At 40.9% G+C, this 23,818-nt stretch overlaps 1 protein-coding gene across 1 annotated transcript in view; it reads left to right on the top strand.

The window, feature by feature from the left end:
• LOC136337559 (aldehyde oxidase) overlaps window positions 1–23,818 on the top strand; it is a 76,676-nt gene that overhangs the window by 6,972 nt on the left and 45,886 nt on the right. Inside the window, exons 2-16 of the mRNA XM_066278896.1 lie at window positions 879–936; window positions 4,399–4,495; window positions 7,758–7,866; window positions 9,886–10,012; window positions 10,323–10,384; window positions 11,331–11,420; window positions 12,094–12,174; window positions 12,774–12,918; window positions 13,972–14,064; window positions 14,891–15,042; window positions 15,236–15,329; window positions 17,092–17,201; window positions 19,122–19,306; window positions 20,667–20,829; window positions 22,814–22,906. Of these exons, the coding sequence (XP_066134993.1) occupies window positions 879–936; window positions 4,399–4,495; window positions 7,758–7,866; window positions 9,886–10,012; window positions 10,323–10,384; window positions 11,331–11,420; window positions 12,094–12,174; window positions 12,774–12,918; window positions 13,972–14,064; window positions 14,891–15,042; window positions 15,236–15,329; window positions 17,092–17,201; window positions 19,122–19,306; window positions 20,667–20,829; window positions 22,814–22,906 (1,659 nt within the window). The remainder of the gene's footprint in view (window positions 1–878; window positions 937–4,398; window positions 4,496–7,757; window positions 7,867–9,885; window positions 10,013–10,322; window positions 10,385–11,330; window positions 11,421–12,093; window positions 12,175–12,773; window positions 12,919–13,971; window positions 14,065–14,890; window positions 15,043–15,235; window positions 15,330–17,091; window positions 17,202–19,121; window positions 19,307–20,666; window positions 20,830–22,813; window positions 22,907–23,818) is intronic.

The raw sequence follows: 23,818 nt of genomic DNA, 5'->3' as shown, positions 1-23,818 counted from the left end.
CTTCATCTACTTTCCAGAAGTAGAAAATTTTTTTAGAAAGAAAATTAATTTACCAGAAAAAAAAATTAGTGAAACATGGTGAAAGAGGAACTCTACTTCTGAAATTGTGAAACAAGCCATGCTTTTATTTGTGAATGTAAAAGAAACCCTAATTTTTAAACAAAAAAAGAAAACTTTATTACTTTGCAAAACAACCAATTGTGACATTTCAGCCATACCATCTCATCTCTTGGGTGCTGTTTTACTGATGTGCTGCTGTGAGGCACCCACAGACTTGCTTGTTAGGTGCCCTTGCTCATACATCTTTGTGTCACTAGATATGCGTGTTTTATCTTCTCTTCTGTTTTCTCTTTTTATTTGGGGTCCATGGTTGATTGTGACCTATTTCTGGAAACTCATTCTTTGAGCATAATAAGCAAATGCGTCTTTTAAAAAGATGATTTCAGTTTCTCAAAAGCTATTTATTCCAGAAGCCTCTCTCCCTTTCTCTCTCTCTCTCTCTTTCTCTCTCTCTCTTTCCCTTATTCTTTTCTACTAATATATATTCCTTTACTCGATTTAGACTTTCTTGGAGAAGCTGGACAGGAGTCACTATTGTTCTTATTAGTAGAAACAACCACTTAGAGAACAGTGAACAGTGATGATTCAGGACCAAGGACAGTGACGAAGTGATGGCGGGGCCCAAGATTCAGAGTCTATACTTAAGAGAAGTGATTTGTATATCACAGATATTCTATAAACATTCAATCAAGTTGCATATACAAATGCGAGTTAATTAATGTGCGTTTACATCAAGGTAACATAGGTCTGCTAATATGGAAATAACACTAGCTCTCTCAAGTTTGTGTGCATAACTCTTTATTTTCCTTCCGGTATAGGTGCTAGAAAATAATGTTGATCCTGAAACAATGCTATTACCATATCTGAGGAAGAAGCGTATCCTTTGCTTTGTGTTTGTGTGTGTGTGCGGAGTGGGGTTCTGACAACTTCATCAGGTGATATTTCAAATATCTTTTCAGAGCTACACTGAGTCATAGTCTCTACTACTATGGTTTTATGTTCTTTGAGAAATTTCTACATCTTTGTTTTAAAAGCGGTGCACAATTATAACTGTCAGAAGATCCAAGTTCTTTCCAGTCTCTCTCTGGCAGATAATATATTGTATTACAAATGAAGAAACTAGCAATGGGAATAAAAACACTGAATGTAAAAAGAGTTTAATTAAGCATCCTTTAGAATTAAGAGTCACAATATTGACATTCTGTCTTCGAGGACTAGTCATTATGTCCATCAGAAAAAGAGAGCACAGAAATCTCCTGAAATGAAAGTAACAGAACAATGGAAAATCACCTTGCTAGGGGAGGGTGGGAGGAGGTGCAGAAAGGTACAGGGGGAATAAATGGTGATGGACAGAGACTTGACTTGGGGTGGTGCACACACAGTGTGGTGTGCAGATGATATGTTGTGGAATTGTGTACCTGAAACTTGTATACTTTTGTTGACCAGTGTCAACCTAATAAATTTAATGAAAAAAAAAGACGATGGAGAAATTAACCCTGAGAGTGATACCTTATAAATCTTTTCTAAATAAAAGTCATCTAAGGAATGGATTCAAAACCTGCTAGGCATGAACTCCAGTGGGTTTCTAGAGTACTGTAGACCTCATAAAATTATATACAAAATTATATGACAGTGGGACCTTGTACATTTTTTTTCTCCTGGACAGAGTGAAATTTTCAAAAGAGTACACACTTAAAAAACATCAATAACTATCTTCTGAAAGTCATTCAAGATCTTTGGACATGAAAATAATAAACACTGATTTTCTGGTTATCCATGGTACTAATGTGTAATATTTCAAATATGGTTCACTTGTGAGTGACAGAAAATCCCAAGAGCAATAAACAAGATAGAAGATAGTTCCTTTTTCATTGTGTTTGCTCAGGTTCTCTGGGAAGCAGAGACCTAAAAATGGGTTTAAATGTGCAAGAATCTTATTAAAAGAAATGCTTGAGTGAAAGGAAATGGGGAGGGATACCTGGAGTCATAGATTTCAAAGTGCAGTTGTTGGGTCTCTTGGTCAGTTACTCTCCCTGTTGAAGAGGGCATGTGAGAGGCACATTCTCATGGCTGTCATACTCACATAAAAGAATCCAAAGTAGGTACATCAGGTCTAGAAAACCAGAGTCACAACATAATCAGGGAACCAAGCTCCTTATACTTTGTTTCACCACCTCGCTTAGCATGCAGCTTTATCTTCATATCCCAATTAAGGACAAATATCCATGAAGAAATGGAGAAGCTTCTGCTGGTATGGGTGAAAGAGAAAAAGCTGGCAGGAGATACAGTGACAGACTGTAATACAGTATGCGAAAAGGCACATATTATTTACGGTGACTTGAAGAAGAAAGAACCATCAACCTCAAAAGAGGCAGCAGAAGATACCTTTAAGGCAAGTCACAGCTGGTTTGAAAATTTCAAGAAGAGATCTGGCATCCATTTGCTGGTGAGGCATGGTGAAACTGCGAGTGCTGATGTTAAGGCAGCTGAGGAGTACATCGCACGTTTTGCTGCACTTATCACAAAGGAAGGCTACATCCCCCAACAAGTGTTCAACTGTGATGAAACAGGATTGTTTTGGAAAAAAATGCCCCAGAGTACTTTCATCACTACAGAGGAGAAGAAGCTGCCAGGCCATAAACCCATGAAGGACTGTCTGACCCTTGCATTGTGTGCAAATGCTAGTAGTGACTGTAAAGTAAAGCCACTGCTAGTGTATCATTCCAAATATCCTCCAGTCTTTAAGACCCACAAGATTCTTAAAGAAAAACTGCAGGTTATGTGGCACGCCAATGCTAGGGCATGGGTTATGCGGCAGTTTTTTATTGAATAGGTAAATCTCATCTTGGGTCCTGCAGTGAAGAAATATCTTCAAGAAAATAAACTCCCAATGAAAGCATTACTAATCCTTGATAATGCTTCAGCCCACCCACCTGGTCTTGAAGATGACATTCTTGATGAGTTCAAATTCATGAAAGTCCTCTACCTCCCACCCAAAATGACTTCAATCTTGCAACCTATGGATCAGCAGGTCATTTCCAACTTTAAAAAGCTTTACACAAAGCACTTGTTCTGCTGCTGCTTTGAGGTGACTGAGAATACAAATCTAACCCTTTGAGAGTTTTGGAAAGATCACTACAACACTGTGATTTGTTTATGCAGTATTGACTTGGCATAGCAAGAGGTTACAAGAAGAACCTTGAACTTGGCATGGAAAAAGTTATGGCCTGATGTTGTTGCAGACAGGGACTTTGAAGGATTCAAATCAGAGACCAAGACTGGGGTAGAAGGGTTGGAGGAGATTGTGTCCTTTGGAAAGTCGATGGGTATGGAGGTAGATGAGGGTGACATAAACAAGCTTGTCTAAGAACATGAGGAGGAACTCTCAACTGAGGAGTTGAAGGAGCTACAGATGATGCAACATATGGAGCTTCTGCAAGAGATTAGTAGTGAGGAGGAGGTAGAGTTAGAGGAAGTGATTTTTACAAGTGAAATTAAAGACATGCTGGTAATGTGGAATGTGGGAGAAGCTTTCAAGTTTCATTAAAAAGAAACACCCAGAAAAAGTTTCAACTGGTCGTGCTTCAGCACTTTTTAATGACACTTACATTTCTGTAACATTTTAAAAGGCAGGCAAAAGCAAACCTCTTTGGATAGATTTTTATTCAAAAGTCCTGCAAGCGAAAGTGCAGCCAAAAAGGCAAAAACAGGTGATGATTAAATGAAAAATATGTAATGTTAAGTTTATGTTAAGATTAAAATTAAGAAAGTTTTTTACAGTTAAGTTTTTGTGGTTTCATTTTAAGTAAAGAAAGTGCAGTTGTAGTGTTGTTTAAAGTAAAGAAAATGCAGTTTTAGTTTACATTTAGTGTTAAGAAAGTGCAGTTTTAATTTACGTGTCTACAGGGCCTGCATCCCTTTCTCCCTCCCTCCTCCTCCGCCATTCACCTCCGTTAGCCGCACTCGTCTGTCTCCAAGGTAAGAATCCAGTACTAAATAACACTTTTTTCTTTTATTTCATATATTTTGTTATGCATTGGTAAAGTATACATGTGTGTTTCTTAATTAAAAACATGTCTTTTTTCATAATTTAGGATTTTGGGGGGTGTTTCACAGGGCTGGAACGGATTAAATCTATTTCAGTTATTTTAAATGGGAGATATTTGTTTGATATACGAGTTGGCTGACTTACAAGCTCGGTTACAGAACGAACTAAACTCGTATCTCAAGGTACCACTGTGTATATTTAAGTATTTAATAGTGTTGTCTCCTAAGATCAGTACTATTCTGGTAAGAAAACTGTGGAAAACACATTATCCTTAACTGTACTTTTTCTAGTCCGACTCACGGGAACGAAGTATGGCTGTGGAGGGGGAGGCTGTGGTGCCTGCACCGTGATGATATCACGATATAATCCCATTACCAAGAAGATAAGGTACCTTGCAGCAAAGGACACATATGGTTGAATTTTTGTAGTTTTAAACTTTGTTTTATTCCTTGACTTGGTAAATAAGTATTGAGCACCTACTATGTGACAGGAACTGTGCTAGGTACTGGGGGCACAGTGATGAACAAGATAAACATCATCTCAGGAATATAAATAGATTATTAAAAATGTGCCATCAGTAAGGATAACAAATAACTAAAGATCCTCTGTTGAAAGTTAAAAGGCTGTCTGATTCCCTATGCTGGCTAGGGAAGAAAAGAAGAGCTGAAAAGGCAGGGAAGGATAATGCCGTCACCACACTCTTATAATACTATTACAACCTACTAATGATCTCCCTGCTACCACCCTTGTCCCATAAAATGCATTCCCCATACCTCACTCAGAAAGATCTGTGTCAAATATAAATCAGATCACAACAGTTTCTCTTTCATGTATAAAGAAGACGTTAAGTGTAAGTTTACATGTTTGCCAAGTTTCTTGGATTTGTAGGTTTATGTCTTCTGTCAGCTTTGGAAACTTCTCAAGCCATTATCTCTTCAAATATCCATTCTCTCTCACACACACCCCCCCCTTTCTGGGACACCACCTATGCATATGTTAGCTCATTTTACATCATTCCATAGATCTCAGATGATGGCAAAGGATCTAAGCACTGGTGAGATTTCAGAGGTCTACCTGTATCCCACAGCCAAACCAGCTGTTTCCTAAATCCTGGGACATCCCTCTCAACTTTACAGCCTGGCTGCCTACTCTTTTGGTCACTGGGAGTTCTTCTCAGTAGCTATGCTTTGGGAGATCTCTTGCAGCCATGCCATCTGTCTTTAGCTACTGGAGGGTGGCAACTGTCCTACACTCTGTGCAGCTGGAGTGCCTGTGGTTTTCTCTCAGGTCTCCTGCTCTCTCCAAGTCTTCCTTGTCTAAGAGCCAATATGCCTGGAGAGTTTCTTTAAGCACTCCCTCCTTGCTCTCATATTTGGGGTATTAAACGTCAAAGTCTGGTGGGAAAGAATTTGGCAACAGTGAGTCCAGATTTGTATTTTAATTTATTTTAATTACATCAGCCCCCACATAGCTGCTAAAAGTTTGTTAACAACTGAGATTCAAACATAAACAATAACCTGCTGGTTACCAAAGGGAATGGGGGAGGAGATGGAGGTAAAGGGAGCCAAATATATGGTGACGAAAGGTGGCTTGACTTTGGGTGATGGGCACACAATGCAACATACAGATCATGTGTCATAGAAATGTCCACTTGAAACCTATACAATCTTATTAACCAATGTCACTCCAAAATATTTAATAAAAAATAAATTAAATTGCCATTATAATAAATTCTTAAAACTATAAAAAGTTGTTTGAAATTTGGTCTGGTTTCATGCTACTACTCTCTAGAGCAGAGTGCTTCTTCTCTGTTCATTTCAGTTAAAGATGAGAATAGCCATATCTTTTCTCCTTTATGAAGGGTTTGCACTTAACAGAGTTTAATTCATTTAAGTTTCTCTACATACTTTGCATCTCATGAATTTTTTTTAAAACCATGACTATAAATCTTATATGACTTGTTAAGCTTATTAGAATGAGAGTCAAGGGTCTCTTACAACTTTATACATCTGACCTGAACAATCGGTTGCCTTGGAATCAATATTCAGACTCCTGTCCCTCCTGTCTTTTATCATTATCTACAATACCTTGTTCCTTCTTCTCTCTCAACCTTGAATCCTATCACTCCCTGTCTTCACAATGCTCCAGCTTCATTGGCTTTGTTTGTTTATTTGTTTGTCCCTCATTCTGTCCTTAAACATCCCAAGCTCATTTCTGCCTCACGGTCTGTACATGTGTTGTTCCTCTACCTGGAATGTTTCCCTCGCAACTGTTCATGTCTGGATTCAGCAAAAATGTTACATTCTCAGCCCTCCTTGATCACCCCTTAATAGCAACCCCCCATCTCACCTCTGAAATTCCCTATTACCTTAGCCTATATTAATTATTTTTTAGCACTTCTCACCATCACAATTTATATATGTATTGTCTGTGTACATAAGTATTATCTATCTGCCCTTCACTAAGTGTACACTCTACAAGGGGAAGGATTTTATTCAATGAATCCTAGCATCGGGAACTCTCCTTGGCATGTAGTAGGCACTCAATAAATATTTACATGTATTTATAAGTGATTAATATCCTTTTAATCTTTCTTTTGTATGTGTACATATAGAAGCATACTGCATATACCATTTAGAAACCTATATATTTTGCTTAACTTCTCATGAATATCTTTTGAAAATATAAATATAATTTTAATGATTGTGTATGTTCCATCACTTAAATGCACCACAATCAATCCTCAAATAGTGATCATTTAGATTTTTATTTGTTCATTATAAGCAATGTGTCAGTGATATATATATATATATCTGTATATATATATATATATATATATCTGTGATTGTTTATAGTACATGCATACAGGTGGAATTTCAGGGTAAAAGGCTGTATGCAGCTGAAAGGTTTTTATGCTTTCCAGTGAAATGTCTCCAGAGAGCTCTATCAATTTACATTCTTATTCACCATTACATAAGTTTCTCTCTTTCAAACGTTTGCTAATAATGCATATGACAATTAAAAAAAAACTATTTATAATTTTCTTTGACAAAAGTGGTGTTTCTCATTGCTTAATTTGAATTATTCTCAGTTATTTTGAGGTTGAACATGTGTTTCATGTATTTCTTGGCCATTGATAGTTTTGTTTGGTGAGTGAGGACATTTTAGGAGAGGTTTTGAGTTGGCCATTCTCGAACAGGCTTGTGGGGTTGAGGAGTTCTGTATCATACACCCTCTTTCTCCTGAAGCACAATTTCACGTTCACTTTATTCCCCAACCAGCGCCTGGCTCAGCACCTGCCTAGGAGGTGGAGTGTGCTCGAGGTGATTAATCACATGTGACTAGAGAGGAATGTGTCAGCCCCTCATTCAGGAGAACAAAACAAAGTTAGTGGAAACTGTTCTGGAGTTAGAATTTGGAGGTCTGACTGAATCCTGTCTCTGATGCTCCAGCTGTGTCCCTGAGCAAATCACTCTGACCCTCAGATTCTACTTTTGTAAAATGAACATGAGCTAAGGATAAAATGTATATACAAAGCCTGGGACATTATACAAAACCTTCCTTATTGGAGGTTTTCGGTGAATGTTCGGTCCCCTTTCCCATTGGATACCGTGTAATTTGTGTTGTGCTTTTCTTTTGCATTCTGAAGGCATTATCCAGCCAACGCCTGTTTGATCCCCATCTGTTCCGTGCATGGTGCTGCCATCACAACAGTAGAAGGCATAGGAAGCACCAAGACCAGAGTTCATCCTGTTCAGGTGAGGGGTGCTCTTCTGCATAGGATTTCTGAGCTTGGAAAATCATTACTGTTGCGACGAGTCCCTGAGATTGATACAATAGAGCAGTCTGGGCCCTCCTGCTTGGTCAGCCACCAGTGAAACTCAGCTGGGGACCAGGACTGAAACCTGGGCTGTGCAGATGTCTGACTGACTTTTTGGGAAGATGCTTTCTGAAGACAAGAGGACTTCCTCTTTTAAAAAAAATCGCTGGGTTTGTTTTCTGTGTTCTAATTAGATGGGACCTATCTACTCTCCACTTTACATCTTTCAACCTTACAAAGAAATGAGAGTTGTGTGCATTGAAGAGTATAATTTTATTGCCTTTTTTATATAGTAGGAAATAACATGATTTTAAAATTGAATGAAAATCTCAACCACCACCCTGGTCAAGTAGCTTAGTTGGTTAGAGCATCGTCTCAATACACCAAGGTTGTGGGTTTGATCCTGGTCAGGACACATACAAATCAACCAATGAATGCCTAAATAAGTGGAACAAGTTGATCACTCTTTCATTCTTTCTCTCTCTCTCTCCCTCTTTCCTTGCCCCCTCCTCTATTCTTCTCTTTCTCTAAAAAAGAAAAAAAAAATCTTAGCTACCAAAAAGATTTGTTCAATTTAGAGCTTGTTCAAAAGACAGATAATCAGAATTGTCCTTGAATTTTGTCTTTTCTCCTAATGTGCAGCACCTTCTTAGAACTTTGCCTCAAGTGAAAGGACACCTCTAACTTCTGAGTCTTTCAATAATTTATGTTTGCCATAGAAATACTGTCGTTAACATTCTTTACCTAGTTGATGAACGTCATTTATGAGCAGAAGGCTGAAGAGGGAAAAATGATTGGGGTAACATAGAAAATGGCCAAATTTCAAATTCTCTGAATTTGAAGAAATCTTGGGTTTTATGTTCTATGAAACCTCATTACCCCGAGGGAGTGAATTCTGCCTGGATACCCTTGGGAGACTTCACTATCCACAGGCATGAAAATACTTACTTTCATTTTGTAACTGTTGCGAAGCTCCTGGTTGCAATGTCGACAGAAGACAGCTTCCAAAACAGGGTTGCACTTTTGAAGTTAAGAGTCCCAGGAGAACATGCTGGGGCAGAAAAGGGTTGGAAGAAAAATAAAGGCAATATTTCCTTCTTGATTGTTTTCAGGGTGAATAATGGCTCTTTGTAAACAAACTTCTATGTGCATTAGGGCAGTAGTAGGCAGATAAAGGGACTTGGGAAATACTTGGAGGTTTATTTTTGTTGTTTGTTTGGGTTCTTTTCCCCCTGAACTTGGGTAGAATTCAGTTCATTTCTCTGAAAGACTTCCAGGGAGTGACCTTTATCTCAGTGATTCCCATTTGAGACTACAAATTGAGACCACCTAGGAAATCTCTTTTTTTTGGATTTTTCTAAAGTGAGAAGCTGGGAGGCAGAGCGACAGACTCCTGCATGTGCCTGACCAGGGGGCAATGCTCCGTTGCAACCGGAGCCATTCTAGTGCCTGAGGCCGAGGCCATGGAGCCAGCTTCAGAGCCTGGGCCAACTTTGCTCCAGTGGAGCCTTGGCTGTGGGAGGGAAAGAGAGAGAGAGAGAGAGAAGGAAGAGGGGGTGGGATGGTCACTTCTCCTGTGTGCCCTGACCAGGAATCAAACCCTGGATATCTACACACCTGGCTGATGCTCTACCACTGAGCCAACTGGCCAGGGTCTACCTGGAAATCTTTAAAAAATAAATGCCCATGTTATACCCCTAGAGAGTCTCAATCAATTGATCTTAGGTGCTGCTTTTGGAGAATTTTTAACTCTCCTGGTGACCTCGAATGAAACTCAAAAGCTGGTGAAGACCAGTAATCATGGCCACTCAGCCCAAGGATGAGAAGGACTTTCTGGGGCTTCTTCTCCAACTCTAATGTGCATACAACTTGCCTGGGGACCTTGTTAAAAGGCAGGGGTAATTCAGCAGGTCTGGGGTGGGCCTGAGATTCTGCATGTCTGACCTTGTCCTTCTAGGAGAGGATCGCCAAGTGCCACGGCACGCAGTGCGGCTTCTGCACCCCTGGGATGGTGATGTCCATGTACACGCTGCTCAGGAACCACCCGGAGCCCACTTTGGATCAGCTAACTGATGCCCTTGGTGGTAGGTTATGTGTGTGCTTTTATTTTTAAATAATGATTATGATGATGATGAACATTAATATTAGACACCTGCCATGTGCTGCACACTGCATTGAATGTTATGTAAAATTATCTCATTTACTCTTTGCAATAACTATATATATCAACCAAATATCCCAAGTGGCTGGTGAAAAAAATCTGACTTTGTAGATTAGGTGGACTGAAATGTCAAACAAAGCTTCCTTCTAAGATGGGGGCATTATTTCCCTCATGCATTTCGCAGTCTGTGCCTCTCTTTCGTTGATTAACGGAGCCGGGGTTTTCTCCTTCAGGTAACCTGTGCCGTTGCACTGGATATAGGCCCATAATTGATGCCTGCAAGACTTTCTGTAACGTGAGTAGAAAGGAATATATTACTGAGTATAGTTTTCCTCAATGACAAAAATGGAAGGGGTTGTCAGGTATGATTAGGAGAATACACATTTGTACTGACTCAGGGCTCCTTTTTATCTCAAGGTCTGTAATTGTTGTTGGTTATCTGATCTCGGGCAGAGTGTTTACCCTCATTCTCTGGGCTTGCCCTGTTTGTCAGGGCAATGAGCACCCACACACTTTGATATTGGCCATGGGTCACTGTTCCTGCCTTGTTTGTCTGAGGCAGATACCCTGTGCTCCTGCAGCCCTCTGTGCATGCCCCATCCCAGCACTAGTCACACTGTGGTGGGACCACCCATTTGCTCTCTGTCTGTTCATCAGCCTTTGGTCTGCTTGACAGTAGAGCCATGTGTCTCCAAGGCTGGTCACCATTCACCGATTGAATACGCAGTCAATATTTGTGGAATGAATAGATGAACAAACAACCTTGAAACGAAGGACAGAAGATTGCACTTTGGAAGTTAAACTATGAAATCAGTACATCACAAATAAGAATAGAGTGATGATAATAATACTTGTTAATATTTATTACTAATTAAATATTAATATTAAAAACAAACCATTGTTAATATTTATTGCTATCTGCCAGACTTTATTATAAGAGCTTTAAATTATGGTGACAATAGTTAATTCTACTGTGTTGTGTACAGTACTTGAAATTTGCTAAGAGAATAGACCTTAAGTGTTCTCACCACAAACACACAATGGTAATTATGTGAGGTAACAAATGTGTTAATTAACCTGACTGTGGTAACCAATTAACAAAATATACATACATCAAGTTATCACATTGTACACTTTAATGTATACAGTTTTACTTATCAATTATACCTCAATAAAGCTGGAGAAAATCCTAGTAGAATCAGCAATAAGGTTCTTGGTTACTTGTTTTTTTCACCCACTAGACCTCTGGCTGCTGTCAAAGTAAAGAAAATGGGGTTTGCTGTTTGAATCAAGGAATAAATGAATTACCGGAATTTGAGGAAGGAAATAAGGTCAGTGAAATGTAAATTTTTATAAGGGTTTCTCAGGTCATGATCAGAGATCAATTGACTTTTAGGAAGAATAAATGGCTACCCAAGTTAAGTCAAGCTTGAGGTATGTCAACATGTCCCCTCTTCCATCCTTACTCCATTTTTGTCTCTCTCTCTCTCTCTCTCTCTCACACACACACACACACACACACACACACACACACACCTATCCTATCAGCTTCATTCTTCATTCCAGATATTACTCTCGTTCAAAGTACAACTATCTGTAGGAGAGAAAACACATCAATGCCTTAGTGTTTCTTAGTTTTTAAGGAAAATCCTCCTTCAGGTCTTTCTCCAAGGGCCAGAAGTGCAGTGGAGAGGTTAGGAGGATGAAAGAACAGGTGGCCACTCAGGGAAGTGGTGTTGCTCTCAGCTGTACCTGGCGCGCTGCCTGCCTCCTCTGCTCTCCCCGGACTCTGAAGGGGACTTTCAGGGAGTGTGGGCTTTGGAGGCACGCTGCCGTATGCACTGATTACTGAGGACTGGGTCTGTGTTAGAGCCCAGGACTCTGGCGGGCCAGTTGCTTTTTGATCTGTCGGCTGGCTATATGTCTCTCTTCTCACTTCATTCCACAAAGGATTTAAAGGGCTGTAGCTGATGACAATAACTTTTGGTGCTTTCTCTTTTTAAGACACGTTCAAAACTCTTCTCAGAAGAGGAGTTTCTACCATTGGATCCAACTCAGGAGTTGATTTTTCCTCCCGAGTTAATGGTAAGTGAAGGCAAAGTTGAGCTCATCCTAGAAGAATTCATGGTAAAATGGTAGAAAGTTACTTCCTTACAGATCCTCTCAAAGACTGATTGGCAAACAGCTAATATCTATCTGTCATCTTTAACTCAGGGTCTAAAAAGTGTGGGGCCAAGGCAGAGCTGGGGCAGTGAGGGGCAGAGTCACCTCGAGGAGGCCATTGAATGTAAGAAGCAGCAGTTTAGTATCTATAAAAAATGTTATGAAATGACAGCACAACATTTGTGGATTTAGATATGTTTTGTATTTCCAGTAAAAAAAACTGAGTTTGTTCTTCACTAGAATGTTCTGACAAAATGAAGCCCGTTAAAATATTTTTAAACACTGAAATGAACTCTTTGAAATATAAGAGCACCAAAAGGAGGCATTGAGACTGACTGACTCCCGGAGTAAAATATTATCACCGTTTTATTCTGATTCCTAGTGAAGCTGTACTGTGAGGTCATTTTAATTTAATTTAATTTTAATTTCTATTTCCTTTCTTTGTTCCTACAAAGATAGAGCAAAAACAGGTGGAGATAGTATCATAAAATAATCTCAAATCCCTATTGGTGTTTCAATAGATGATGGCTGAGAAACAACCACAGAGGACTAGGGTTTTTGTTGGTGACAGAATGACATGGATTTCCCCAGTGACCTTGAAGGAACTTATAGAAGCTAAAGCCAAGTATCCCCAAGCCCCTGTCATCATGGGGAACACCTCCACAGGTATGCCGAACCCCAGGGACTTCTTATGAGGAAACCTAAGGAAAGTGCTTTGGGGAAAAGAGCTTTGTATATGCATGTTTGAGGAAAACCAGCCTGATTCAGTGTGGACTTCCTCAGCATTGTTTAAAAGACTTTTACAGCTTCCATTACATAAGTAAACTGCTATTGTCCCTATTGGAGCAGTACACAGAGTTGCACCCAGGAGGTCTGCTGCCTAACAAATCAGGAGCAGCAGTTCCAATAATGGCTGTCTTGTCTTTTCCACGTGGAGACTGATCTGGGGCTTGTATTTGAAATGGCTCTGTTTCCTCTCAGCTGGTACGCTGTAGTTATAGGGTCTCTCTACTGTGTCCGTTGTAAAATCAGTTCGACTTCCTGCTTCTCTGGGGAGTCTCTTAGAGCTCTACCAAAGGGCTCTAAATTGCTAGGATTAATCAGCCAATTTTTTTCCCCCTTTTTCTGAAGCCAGAAACGGAGAGAGACAGACTCCCGCATGCGCCCAACCGGGATCCACCCGGCACGCCCACCAGGGGGCGACGCTCTGCCCACCACGGGGCGATGCTCTGCCCCTCCGGGGCATTGCTCTGTCACGACCAGAGCCGCTCTAGCGCCTGGGGCAGAGGCCAAGGAGCCATCCCCAGCGTCCGGGCCATCTTTGCTCCAATGGAGCCTCAGCTGCGGGAGGGGAAGAGAGAGACAGAGAGGAAGGAGAGGGGGAGGGGTGGAGAAGCAGATGGGCGCTTCTCCTGTGTGCCTGGCCAGGAATCGAACCCGGGACTTCTGCACGCCAGGCCGACGCTCCACCACTGAGCCAACCAGCCAGGGCTAATCAGCCAAGTTTTAAGGCTAACAAGTCCAAAGGGTCCTCCGGGGCAGTGAAACGTCATCTGGCTATTCTGTCTGTGCCTGTGTGACTTGGCAATGAACTGACCAGTAGAAAGATACAGTGTTTTTATACATTTAAAGGTATCATTTTTCATCCCAATTTCAAAATTAACAAGTCAGTTAGCCCCCTTTATCTTGGTCTTTTCATTTTTTTTTTTAACCCTTTAGGGCCTGAAGTGAAATTTAAAGGCGTCTTTCACCCGGTTGTCATTTCTCCTGATAGAATTGAAGAACTGAATGTTGTAAACTATGCATCTGACGGTGAGTTCTTCAGGTCCTGTTGTCTTAAATAAAATGCACTAATCAATTTATTTTCCTTGCCTTGCAGATAACCAGAAGAATTATTTATAATTACAATATTCAGAGAGATTCACTTCTTATAAGAATGATGAGATTCTGGAGGAGGCTCAGGGACGAATGCTGTATAATTAGATGACATACTAAGAGTTTGAACAGTCAGATTTTTTTTCTAAAGAACTTTCCGTGTGTCGGAAAGTTTTCCATATCGGAGAAGTGTAGCAACTATTCCATAAAAGACACTGTGCCAAGTGCCGGACCGAAGGTGAAGGTGAATAAACACAGTCCTTGCATTCCAGGATCAGAGCAGTGAGCAAAGCAAGTTTGTGACAGACTGGGGTTTTTCCCCCATTCAGGTAAAGGCAGTTGTTTTAGTGCAATGATGAGAAGCAATATAAATGTGAGACTGGAGTCTGTCTCTACAGCATAATTCTTGACTGTGTCATTATATCAGCTGCAAAAACTTAGCCACATTACTTAACTGAGTCTCAGTTTCTTGATCTGTGAAATAGGACTAATAATATCTCAAAGACTTGTTAGGTAGGATTCAAGGAGAAGCTATGGCACATTCAACAATACAGTGCTTGACACACTGAATGTTCAAAACATTCAGCCGCCATCACAACCTTTGTCACCAACACCACTTCCATCACCACTGCCACTGTCACTGCCCATGAGCAGGGCAGCGTGTATCCAGTATGAAGATCCCGAGTCTGCAATCTGAAACCTAATGGACATTTCCAGGTCAGCAGTGATCACACTGTATTACTTACAAATGATTTCATTGCAGGGCTGACCTTGGGGGCCGGCCTCAGCCTGGCTCAGGTGAAGGACATCCTGGCCGATGCCATCCTGCAGCTCCCGGAGGAGAAGACACAGACATACCATGCCTTGCTGAAGCATTTGGGAACTCTGGCTGGATCCCAAATCAGGAACATGGCTGTATGTATAAATATTTGATGACAGTAACTGGTGTGTGTCCTGTCAATGACTGTCCTTGACAAATCACAACATTTTCATTCTTTTGGGACAGGCAGACAGAATAGTTCTCCAAAGCCTCGCTTAATTCTTATTTTATCACCTGTGCTTTTATAATTACATAACTGAGGTGAAAATAACGCATTATTTTAAAAAGTCTCTAGGGGGCCACATCGTGAGCAGGCATCTCGATTCAGATCTGAATCCCCTCCTGGCCGTGGGCAACTGCACCCTCCACTTGCTCTCAACACGTAAGTGACGGCCCCTTCTTGAAGATTATTAAATCTGCTCCTTCTACCCGGGGTCTCTTTGGGGATGCAGGAAGTCAAGTTCCGAAAATGACTATTCTATATACTGTACTATTAATAATTCTCTCTGCCTTTCTGGATGCTGGAAAGCTAGTCAGTCTGGTCCTAATTCTACACACTTCCCATATTTTTATCTCTTTTTGAGGACTTGTGCTAAATATGTTCCCATAATGGTCACCTGACATTGACCACACTTGTTTTGTCCATGTCTGGATGTGATCCTAGCAGTGGAGAGAACTACGTGCTATTGAGAACAACTGCGCCCTTTGCTGAAGACTTTCTCCGGGTGGTTCAGGAGTATGGTGGCTCCCACATCATGCTATGTGCTCATGCTTAATTTGTCATGGATGAAAGTCTCCGGACCTTTTTCTGTTGAACAATGATTAGGCTTAATTTTATATTTATTACTTGAGTTTTGTTTTTGAAACTAAGTCAAAGGATTTTTAATTTATTTCTCTTATTTCAACTTGGTCAACAATTTTTAGGAAATTCTAATTGGTCTATTAAATCTTTATTTTTAAATTTAAAAATATAGACTAGCTTTCTATTATCTGCGTTTTTAAAAACTTACTCTTCCTATCATGAAAACCACAAAATTTTTCTAAGGAGGAAGATTTGCATTCAGAATTATCGATTTATGTAACATCCCCCTTAAAAAAATCATATACTGCCTGACCAGGCAGTGGCGCAGTGGATAGGGCATCAGACTGGGACGCTGAGGACCCAGGTTCAAAGCCCCAAGGTCACTGGCTTGAGTGCGGGCTCATCAGGCTTGAGTGCAGGCTCATCCAGCTTGAGTGCGGGGTCACTGGCTTGAGCATGGGATCATAGACATGACCCCATGGTTGCAGGCTTTAGCCCAAAGGTTTCTGGCTTGAGCAAGGGGTCACTTACTCTGCTGAAGCCCCCTGGTCAAGACACATATGAGAAAACAACCAATGAACAACTAAGGAGACTAAGGAACCTCAATGAAGAATTGATGCTTCTCATCTCTCTCCCTTCCTGTCTGTCTGTCCCTATTTGTCCCTCTCTCTGTCTCTGTCACAAACACAAAAAAGTCATATAATGATAAAGAGGTTTGTATGCAAATATAAAAATTAAAAGCTTCTAAGATTTCATCCAAAAGTCATATTTCATTAGAGCTTTAAACAGTTTCTCCCCAAAAATACCAGAAATTCTTTAGGTGCTGGGAAAAAGATATAAATATAAACAAATAAAATATCACCTCACTATTATAAAAAATTCATTAAAGGCAAGTTATTCACTACGGTACCTAGTAGAATCTTGATTAGAAACAGTACATGTTTATTGGATAACTTGTTTGGAATATCAGAAGGGGTATTAATATCTACTCCCTATTTATGAGGCTCGAAATGAGTTGTGCTGTCCAGGAAGAGGACTGCTAAGGTCTTATTCTTCCTGACCTCTGGCCTACTCCGCGAGCTATTCTTATTTATAAGCCATGAAAGAAAAAGAAAAAAGAAAGGAAAATAGAAGAAAAAAGAAAAGGAAAGGTGGGACCTAGATGGGAAGAAACATTGCAAAATGTCTTTATAGGTGAAAGATTTACTAAGCATGGGAAGAACACTTCTTTTCCCAAACAATTAGTTTTCTCAGGTATTTGGTAGAATTCTTTCCCAAGAATTTGGGAGTTTGATTGTTTAATACTACAAATTCCAGGGAAAAGTGTCATTTCTTTCCACAGAAGGAGAACGACACATTCCTTTGAATGAGCAGTTTCTCCAAAAGTGCCCCAGTGCTGATCTGAAGCCTGAAGAAATCTTGATCTCAGTGAGCGTCCCCTACTCGAGGAAGGTGAGCATGGTCCTCTGATTTCTGCTTCTACCTGTGAGCCTGCAGCTGGTTAATTCCAACACGTAGTCGGTGAAGAAAAGGCGTGTGGTGTTTACTGGAGAGCTATGAGGATTTGTGAATACTGTAGTCCCCCTTACCTGCGGTTTCACTTCCACATTTTTAGTGATCCGTGGTCAACTGTGGTCCAAATATATTAAATGGAAGATTCCAGATATAAACTATCATAAATTGTAAGTTGCATGTTGTTCTGAGTAGTATGATGAAATCTTGTGCCAACTCACTGCATCCAGGCAGAGCAGGACTGTCATCTCCATGCCCACCAGCCAGATGACCCCAGGCAGTGCTCAGGGCCTACACCACAGGGAGCTGGTGTGGAGGTTATCTGTGTAGAGTCACTTAATTTTGCCTGGAAAAGGTTGAGAAAGTCACTTAGTAGCTTTCTAGAATAGATGATCAGATCGAGTGCTGCCCTATCACAGTGCCTGTGCTCACATAACTCTGATTTTACTTAATAATGGCCCCAAAGCCCAAGAGTAGGGATGCTGGCAATTTGGATATGCTAAAGAGAAGCTGTGAAGTGCTTCTTTTAAGTGAAAAGATAGAAGTTCTTGACTTAATGAAAAATAAAATAAAATTGTTATGCTGAGGTTGCTAAAAATCTACAGTAATTACTGTCGTTTTTATTTGTGCTATGCAATCTTCTATTATTCCTGGAATCAGGAGATCTTTCTCATTGCCCCATCTCTCTCTTTCTCCCTCCCTCTCTCCCTTAAAGTTACTTGCTTACTAAAAAAAATCTTTGTGCTATGAGGCTTTATCCTAAATAAGACTTGAAAATATAGCTCTACCTAAACCTTGGGGTTTGAAAGAAGCTAAAAGAAAATACATTTGTCATAGAACATAATGGAAAAAAATGGCTTTGGAGTTAGCCTCAAGATTGAATCCTTGTTTCCAAATCTACTGTGACCTGGAACTAATTGCTGACTCATTCTGAGCCTTGAATCCTCATCTATAAAAAGGGAATAATTGGCCCTGGCCAGTTGGCTCAGTCGTAGAGCATCAGCATGGTGTGTGGATGTCCTGGGTCAGGGTGTACAGGAGGAGTGCCTATCTGCTTCTCCACCCTTCCCCCTCTTGCTTCTCTCTCTCTCTCTTCCTCTCCTGCAGCCATGGCTCAGTTGGAGCAAGCTGGCTTCAGGTGCTGAAGATAGCTCCATGGCCTCCACCTCAGTCGCTAAGAAGAGTTCAGTTGCTGAGCAACGAAGCAACGCCTTAGATAGGCAGAGCATCACCCCCTAGTGGGCTTGCTGGGTGGATTCTGGTTGGGGCACATGTGGGAGTCTGTCTCTCTGCCTTTCCTCCTCTCACTGAATAAAATAAGTAAATATATAAGTAAATAACGAAAGTAATTTAAAAAAGAAAAGGAATAACCAAGCCCGAGTTGGCAGATGTGCTAGTCTGCTCAGGCCACCATAACACAGTACCACAGGCTGGGTGGCTTACAGCAGACATGCATTTCCTCACAGTTCTGGAGGTTAGAAATCTGGTGTCAAGGTGTCAGCTGAGCTGGTGTCTTCCAAGACCTCCCTCTTTGGCTTGTAGATGACCATCTTCTTCCTGTGTCTTCCCATGGTCTTTCCCTTGTTTATATAGTGTTCAATTTTTTTTTTCTTATGAGGACACCACCATGTCAGGTTAGTGTTCACCATAATTATCTCATTTTAACCTAATTGCCTCTTTAAAGATCCTGTCTCCAAATACAGTCACATTCTAAGGCACTGGAAGTTAGGATTTAAATGCATCAGCTTTGGGAGGACACAATTCAACTCATAACAGAGTGTGACAAGGATGTATGAGGCAACCTAAACTGTCTAGAAGCTCAGTGTGTTTCTTCATGTGCCACTTACCTTTTGCTTTCAGTGGGAGTTTGTGTCAGCTTTCCGCCAAGCCCAGCGGCAACAGAATGCACTTGCAATAGTCAATTCAGGAATGAGAGTCCTTTTTGGAGAAGGGGATGGCATCATTAGAGAGTTATCCATCTCGTATGGAGGTGTTGGTCCAACCACCATCTGTGCAAAGAATTCCTGCCAGAAACTCATCGGAAGGTATGGCATCATGTCCGTAGACGCCAAGTTATAGGGCAGCTCTTTTTCGGTGACACACAGTTACGAGACAGTGCTTACTGCCTTTTTGTTTAATGGTGTGGAATTCCAACAGGACTTCATAATTATTTCCACAGGTCTTGATTTTAGCAAAATCTGAAGTGGGAATTGTATGTGTGTTGTGTGTGTGTGTGTGTGTGTGAGAGAGAGAGAGAGAGTGTCCATTGGGACATATTGGATATGTCCCAATAGCACATAGATGCATTATGCAAAATGAGTGCATTTGCATTCTTTGTTGCGAGAATAATTTACCATGATGAAAAACAGAATGTGGGAGTTTTTTATTTTATTTTTTATTTATTTATTTATTTTTTTCCGGGACAGAGAGAGAGTCAGAGAGAGGGATAGATAGGGACAGACAGACAGGAATGGAGAGAGATGAAAAGCATCAATCATCAGTTTTTCATTACGACACCTTAGTTGTTCATTGATTGCTTTCTCATATGTGCCTTGACTGCGGGCCTTCAGAAAACTGAGTAACCCCTTGCTCGAGCCAGCATCCTTGGGTCCAAGCTGGTAAGCTTTTTTCTTAAGCCAGATGAGCCCGTGCTCAAGCTGGCAACCTCGGAGTCTCGAACCTGGGTCCTCCACATCCCAGTACAACGCTCTATCCACTGTGCCACTGCCTGGTCAAGGCTGGGATTTTGTTTTATCATAAATTGCTAAATGCATTTGCTTACTTGACTTTTTATATCTTTAGGCAATACCAATAGCCAATATTTCTCGAATACTTACTGAGTATCAATTACCATTACCTGAGTAGTAGAGAGTAATAGTTAAAAACATAACCACGAGTAAGCCAAAAGGCCTGGGTTCAAATCTCAGTTTAACTCCTATTAATTATGTGATCTCATTCAGCTTACTTAATATTAAAATAGCTCAGTTTCCTTCTCTGTGGGAAGGGGACAATCATCCCCACCACATAGGACAGTTGAGAGGTTTAAATGAATGAACATATATATATAAGGTGCTTAGAACAAAAACCTGTCTTGCAGTAAACATTCTAGTGAGATAGGGGTCTGTCGCCCTTGGGCTAAGGACTTAACTCAGGTTGTCATTTCTTTCTCATGACCATTTCACATGGTGAGCTCCGCTATTATTTCCCTCTTTTGGATGACGAAGAGGTGGGCCTGCTCCAGACGCCTTGAGGGTGGTGGACTGTGGGTTCAACGTGGGTTGCCCGACCTAGAAGCTTGTGCTCTTATTTCTTGGGTTAAGTTGTAGCTCTTTGTCTTACACACTAGCTGAGCCTGGAGGTGATGAGTCCTGTCAGGCAAGGAGTCTTCCTTTTTCACTCTCACAGGCCCTGGAATGAAGAGATGCTGGATGCAGCTTGCAGGCTGGTTCTCGACGAAGTCTCCCTCCCAGGCTCAGCTCCGGGTGGGAAGGTGGAGTTTAAGAGGACTCTCATCATCAGCTTCCTCTTCAAGTTCTACCTGGAAGTTTCACAGATTTTAAAGAGGATGGTAAGTGGAACTGACCATCCTTGTGTTAGCTTCCCTGGTATTAGAGACCATGGTGATACCCAGAGTGGAGGCAGCAACTCCCTGCCAAAAGCTGTAGCACAGAAAAGACAACCGGGTTAGAAACACCTGGGCTTGCTGGGAAGCCTCCAAGCTGTCTGTGGACAGCTCGTAAGTTTTAGGGAAGAACTGCAAGTAGAGCACAGACTTGTGCAGGATTTAAACCCCACTCGGGTAATTTGTTTCTGATCCATGTTTGTCTAGGTGGTGTGCAGAAACCTTGTTAATGATGTAAATCTATTTCCCCTCAGGGAAGCACGTCTTCCGCTTGTTGAGGGTTACCTCTGGGCGTTGGACTTGCTTCTCCTGTTCAGCGTCATTTTTCTCACCTGTGAGATGATGGTGACAGCACTTTTACAAGGTTCCTGTGAAACAGGCCATCATAGGAAAGGAGCTTCTTACTGTGATCCCCAGGGCTTTCTTACCGTGATCCCCAGGGCTTTAGAGGAACATGACGAAAACGACCCAGTACTAGTCTCAATAACAGTAGCAATCATCCAAGAATTTTTTGGCCTGGTCTCCCTTTTGACAAACTATTAGTTACAAAATTGTTGGCTAGGGAGGACACAAAACTAAAAGATTTCTCTGAATAAATTTGCTGGACCCAAAGGGAACTTGAACTGTATTGGCCTCATCAATCCCATGCTACAATCAATTGGAGGCCTGGACTGGAAGCCAAGAGCATTCTTTATGTGGTATCAAAATTAGTATGATCACTTTTAATAAGGGGCACACAATTTTCTCTTATCATTGCTTCTGAGTGTATCTTCCCATTATACATGGGAACAACTAAGAACAAAAACAGTTATATCAAATTTTTGAGACTAAAAGCTTAAAATCATATATAAATGCCATAGTATCACCAGGTAATCACAAGAGAAAAAAAATAAAGTAGATTCCTCTAATTAATTGCAAACTAAAATAGTTTTTTTGGGGTAAATTAAGTGGTCTAATTCAAAGCTTCTGCCTGGTAGCCTTGTACTTTCAATCAATTTCTTCTATTCAGTATCCCTCTACGATTAAAAATAATAGCCTTTGTTGGCTTTAATTTTTTATTAAGAAATTCTAATGCAGCGGTTCTCAACCTGTGGGTCACCACCCCAGCGGGGGTTGAACGACCAAAACACAGGGGTCGCCTAAAGCCATCGGAAATACATATTTTATTTAAAAATGGATTGTATAATACATATTTTATTTAAAAATGGATTGTCTAATACATATTTTATTTTAAAATGGATTGTATAATACATATTTTATTTAAAAATGGATTGTATAATAAATATGTATTTTCCGATGGCTTTAGGCGACCCCTGTGTTTTGGTCGTTCGACCCCCGCCGGGGCCGCGACCCACAGGTTGAGAACCGCTGTTCTAATGTAAAAGATAACCATTAGGTATATTGTTTAAAGCATTGGATAAAAACCCAAATGACCCATTGCCCTTTGTTCTAAGAAGTGTTCTTCCTGGGACCCCAGAATGCTTCCTCCTGCGGGGCTGCGGCTGGATCGCAGCCTCTGTGTTTTCCTGTCTCTCAAAGTTGTCAGGTGGTGAAAACAGGGTTCTGTGCACATTTGCAGTGGTGTACTTTGGCTCTGAGTTTTTCCTGGCTTAAGCATTCTATTCCTTGCCATTTTATTTATTTAGCTTCTATCTTCCTGTCTTATTGGTTTTTCTGAGTCCTCAAAGCATTTAGAACTTAACATGAGAGAATCATGAGGAAACAGAGAGATGTTGGAAGTCAGTGATGTACGCTCTTCACTTGGCTCTTCATGAAGTGTGGACCTCCCAGGGCATGTGTCCCGGAGGCCAGGGAGTCTGCAATAAATGTTAGACTTCAGATTAGAGCTGTCTGTTAGGATCCATGCTAGCCTCCCTTCCAGGACCACCTGGGCACATTTTAAATATCTATAACGATTTTACTTTTTTAGGACCCTGTTCGCTTTCCCAGCCTTGCAGACAGGTATGAGAGTGCTTTAGAAGATCTTCATTCTAGACACCACTGGAGTATACTTAAGTACCAGGTTAGTGGCATTTTCTTTCCTTAATTTGAAGACTCTGGTCTGTAACTCCTTCACTCAGACATTCCCACTGTCCTAGCAGGATTCTCAAGCTTTCTAAGCCCAAGTTCCCCTTCTGGTGAATGCACAGCCTTCCTTAGTGTTAATTAAAATACCAAAATCAGTGAAGAATTACGACTGAAAACCAAGCTGCCAATCGTAGCTTTAAAACAATGTCTGTTTTGATCTTGAAGGCTGTGTGTTTTGCCCCGTGGCCTTGCACCGTCGACGAGGATGAGCTGGCTAGCTTGCCACGTGCTGCCACCCTTGGCAGCATGGAAGTCGGAGCACCACCCACGTCACATCCGGTGTCAGGGCCTTGGGCTGCTTTGATTTTATTTTCAGAGGAGCAGCAAACACAGGCCCTGGAAGTCGATGAAATGAAGTAATGCTTTTTAAAAGAGCTGCTAATTGATTTTGTTTGAATAATATTGAATATACTTTGCTCCCCCACTCCCATTCACCAACTGGTTTTTCTGTGAGTTATGTTTTAGAGTTGGAGCAAATGTTAGCGCTAATAGCGATTTCGAGCTCCATAGTGAAGGCTGACTATCAGGGAGAAGAGAATTCCTTATAACTTTCAAATGGAATTTTCTGCCACAGCATAAAAGTATCACCTGAAGCATCCTATTGGTAAACTGGATAAGATTCAATGTGTTTTTCCTTGAAAGTATTATTAAAAAAACTTTACCTTGAGCGTTTTACTAAGTCAAGAATGTTGATTGAGTTGTTGGATTTAGTTATAAAAGCTTACAGAATGTTGTAATGAACACTGAAGTTCATGTATACCCTTCAGGGTTTAGGTTTAATATGTTCAAAAATTCAAATACACCAAACTCTATTGAAAGGAATTATTTTGACTGTTAAAAACAGCTG

The sequence above is a fragment of the Saccopteryx bilineata genome, chromosome 5 (genome assembly GCF_036850765.1).
Source record: "Saccopteryx bilineata isolate mSacBil1 chromosome 5, mSacBil1_pri_phased_curated, whole genome shotgun sequence".
Lineage (NCBI taxonomy): Eukaryota > Metazoa > Chordata > Mammalia > Chiroptera > Emballonuridae > Saccopteryx > Saccopteryx bilineata.
Note: the sequence above shows the minus strand (reverse complement) of the source record. Positions and strands in the feature narration are given on the sequence as shown.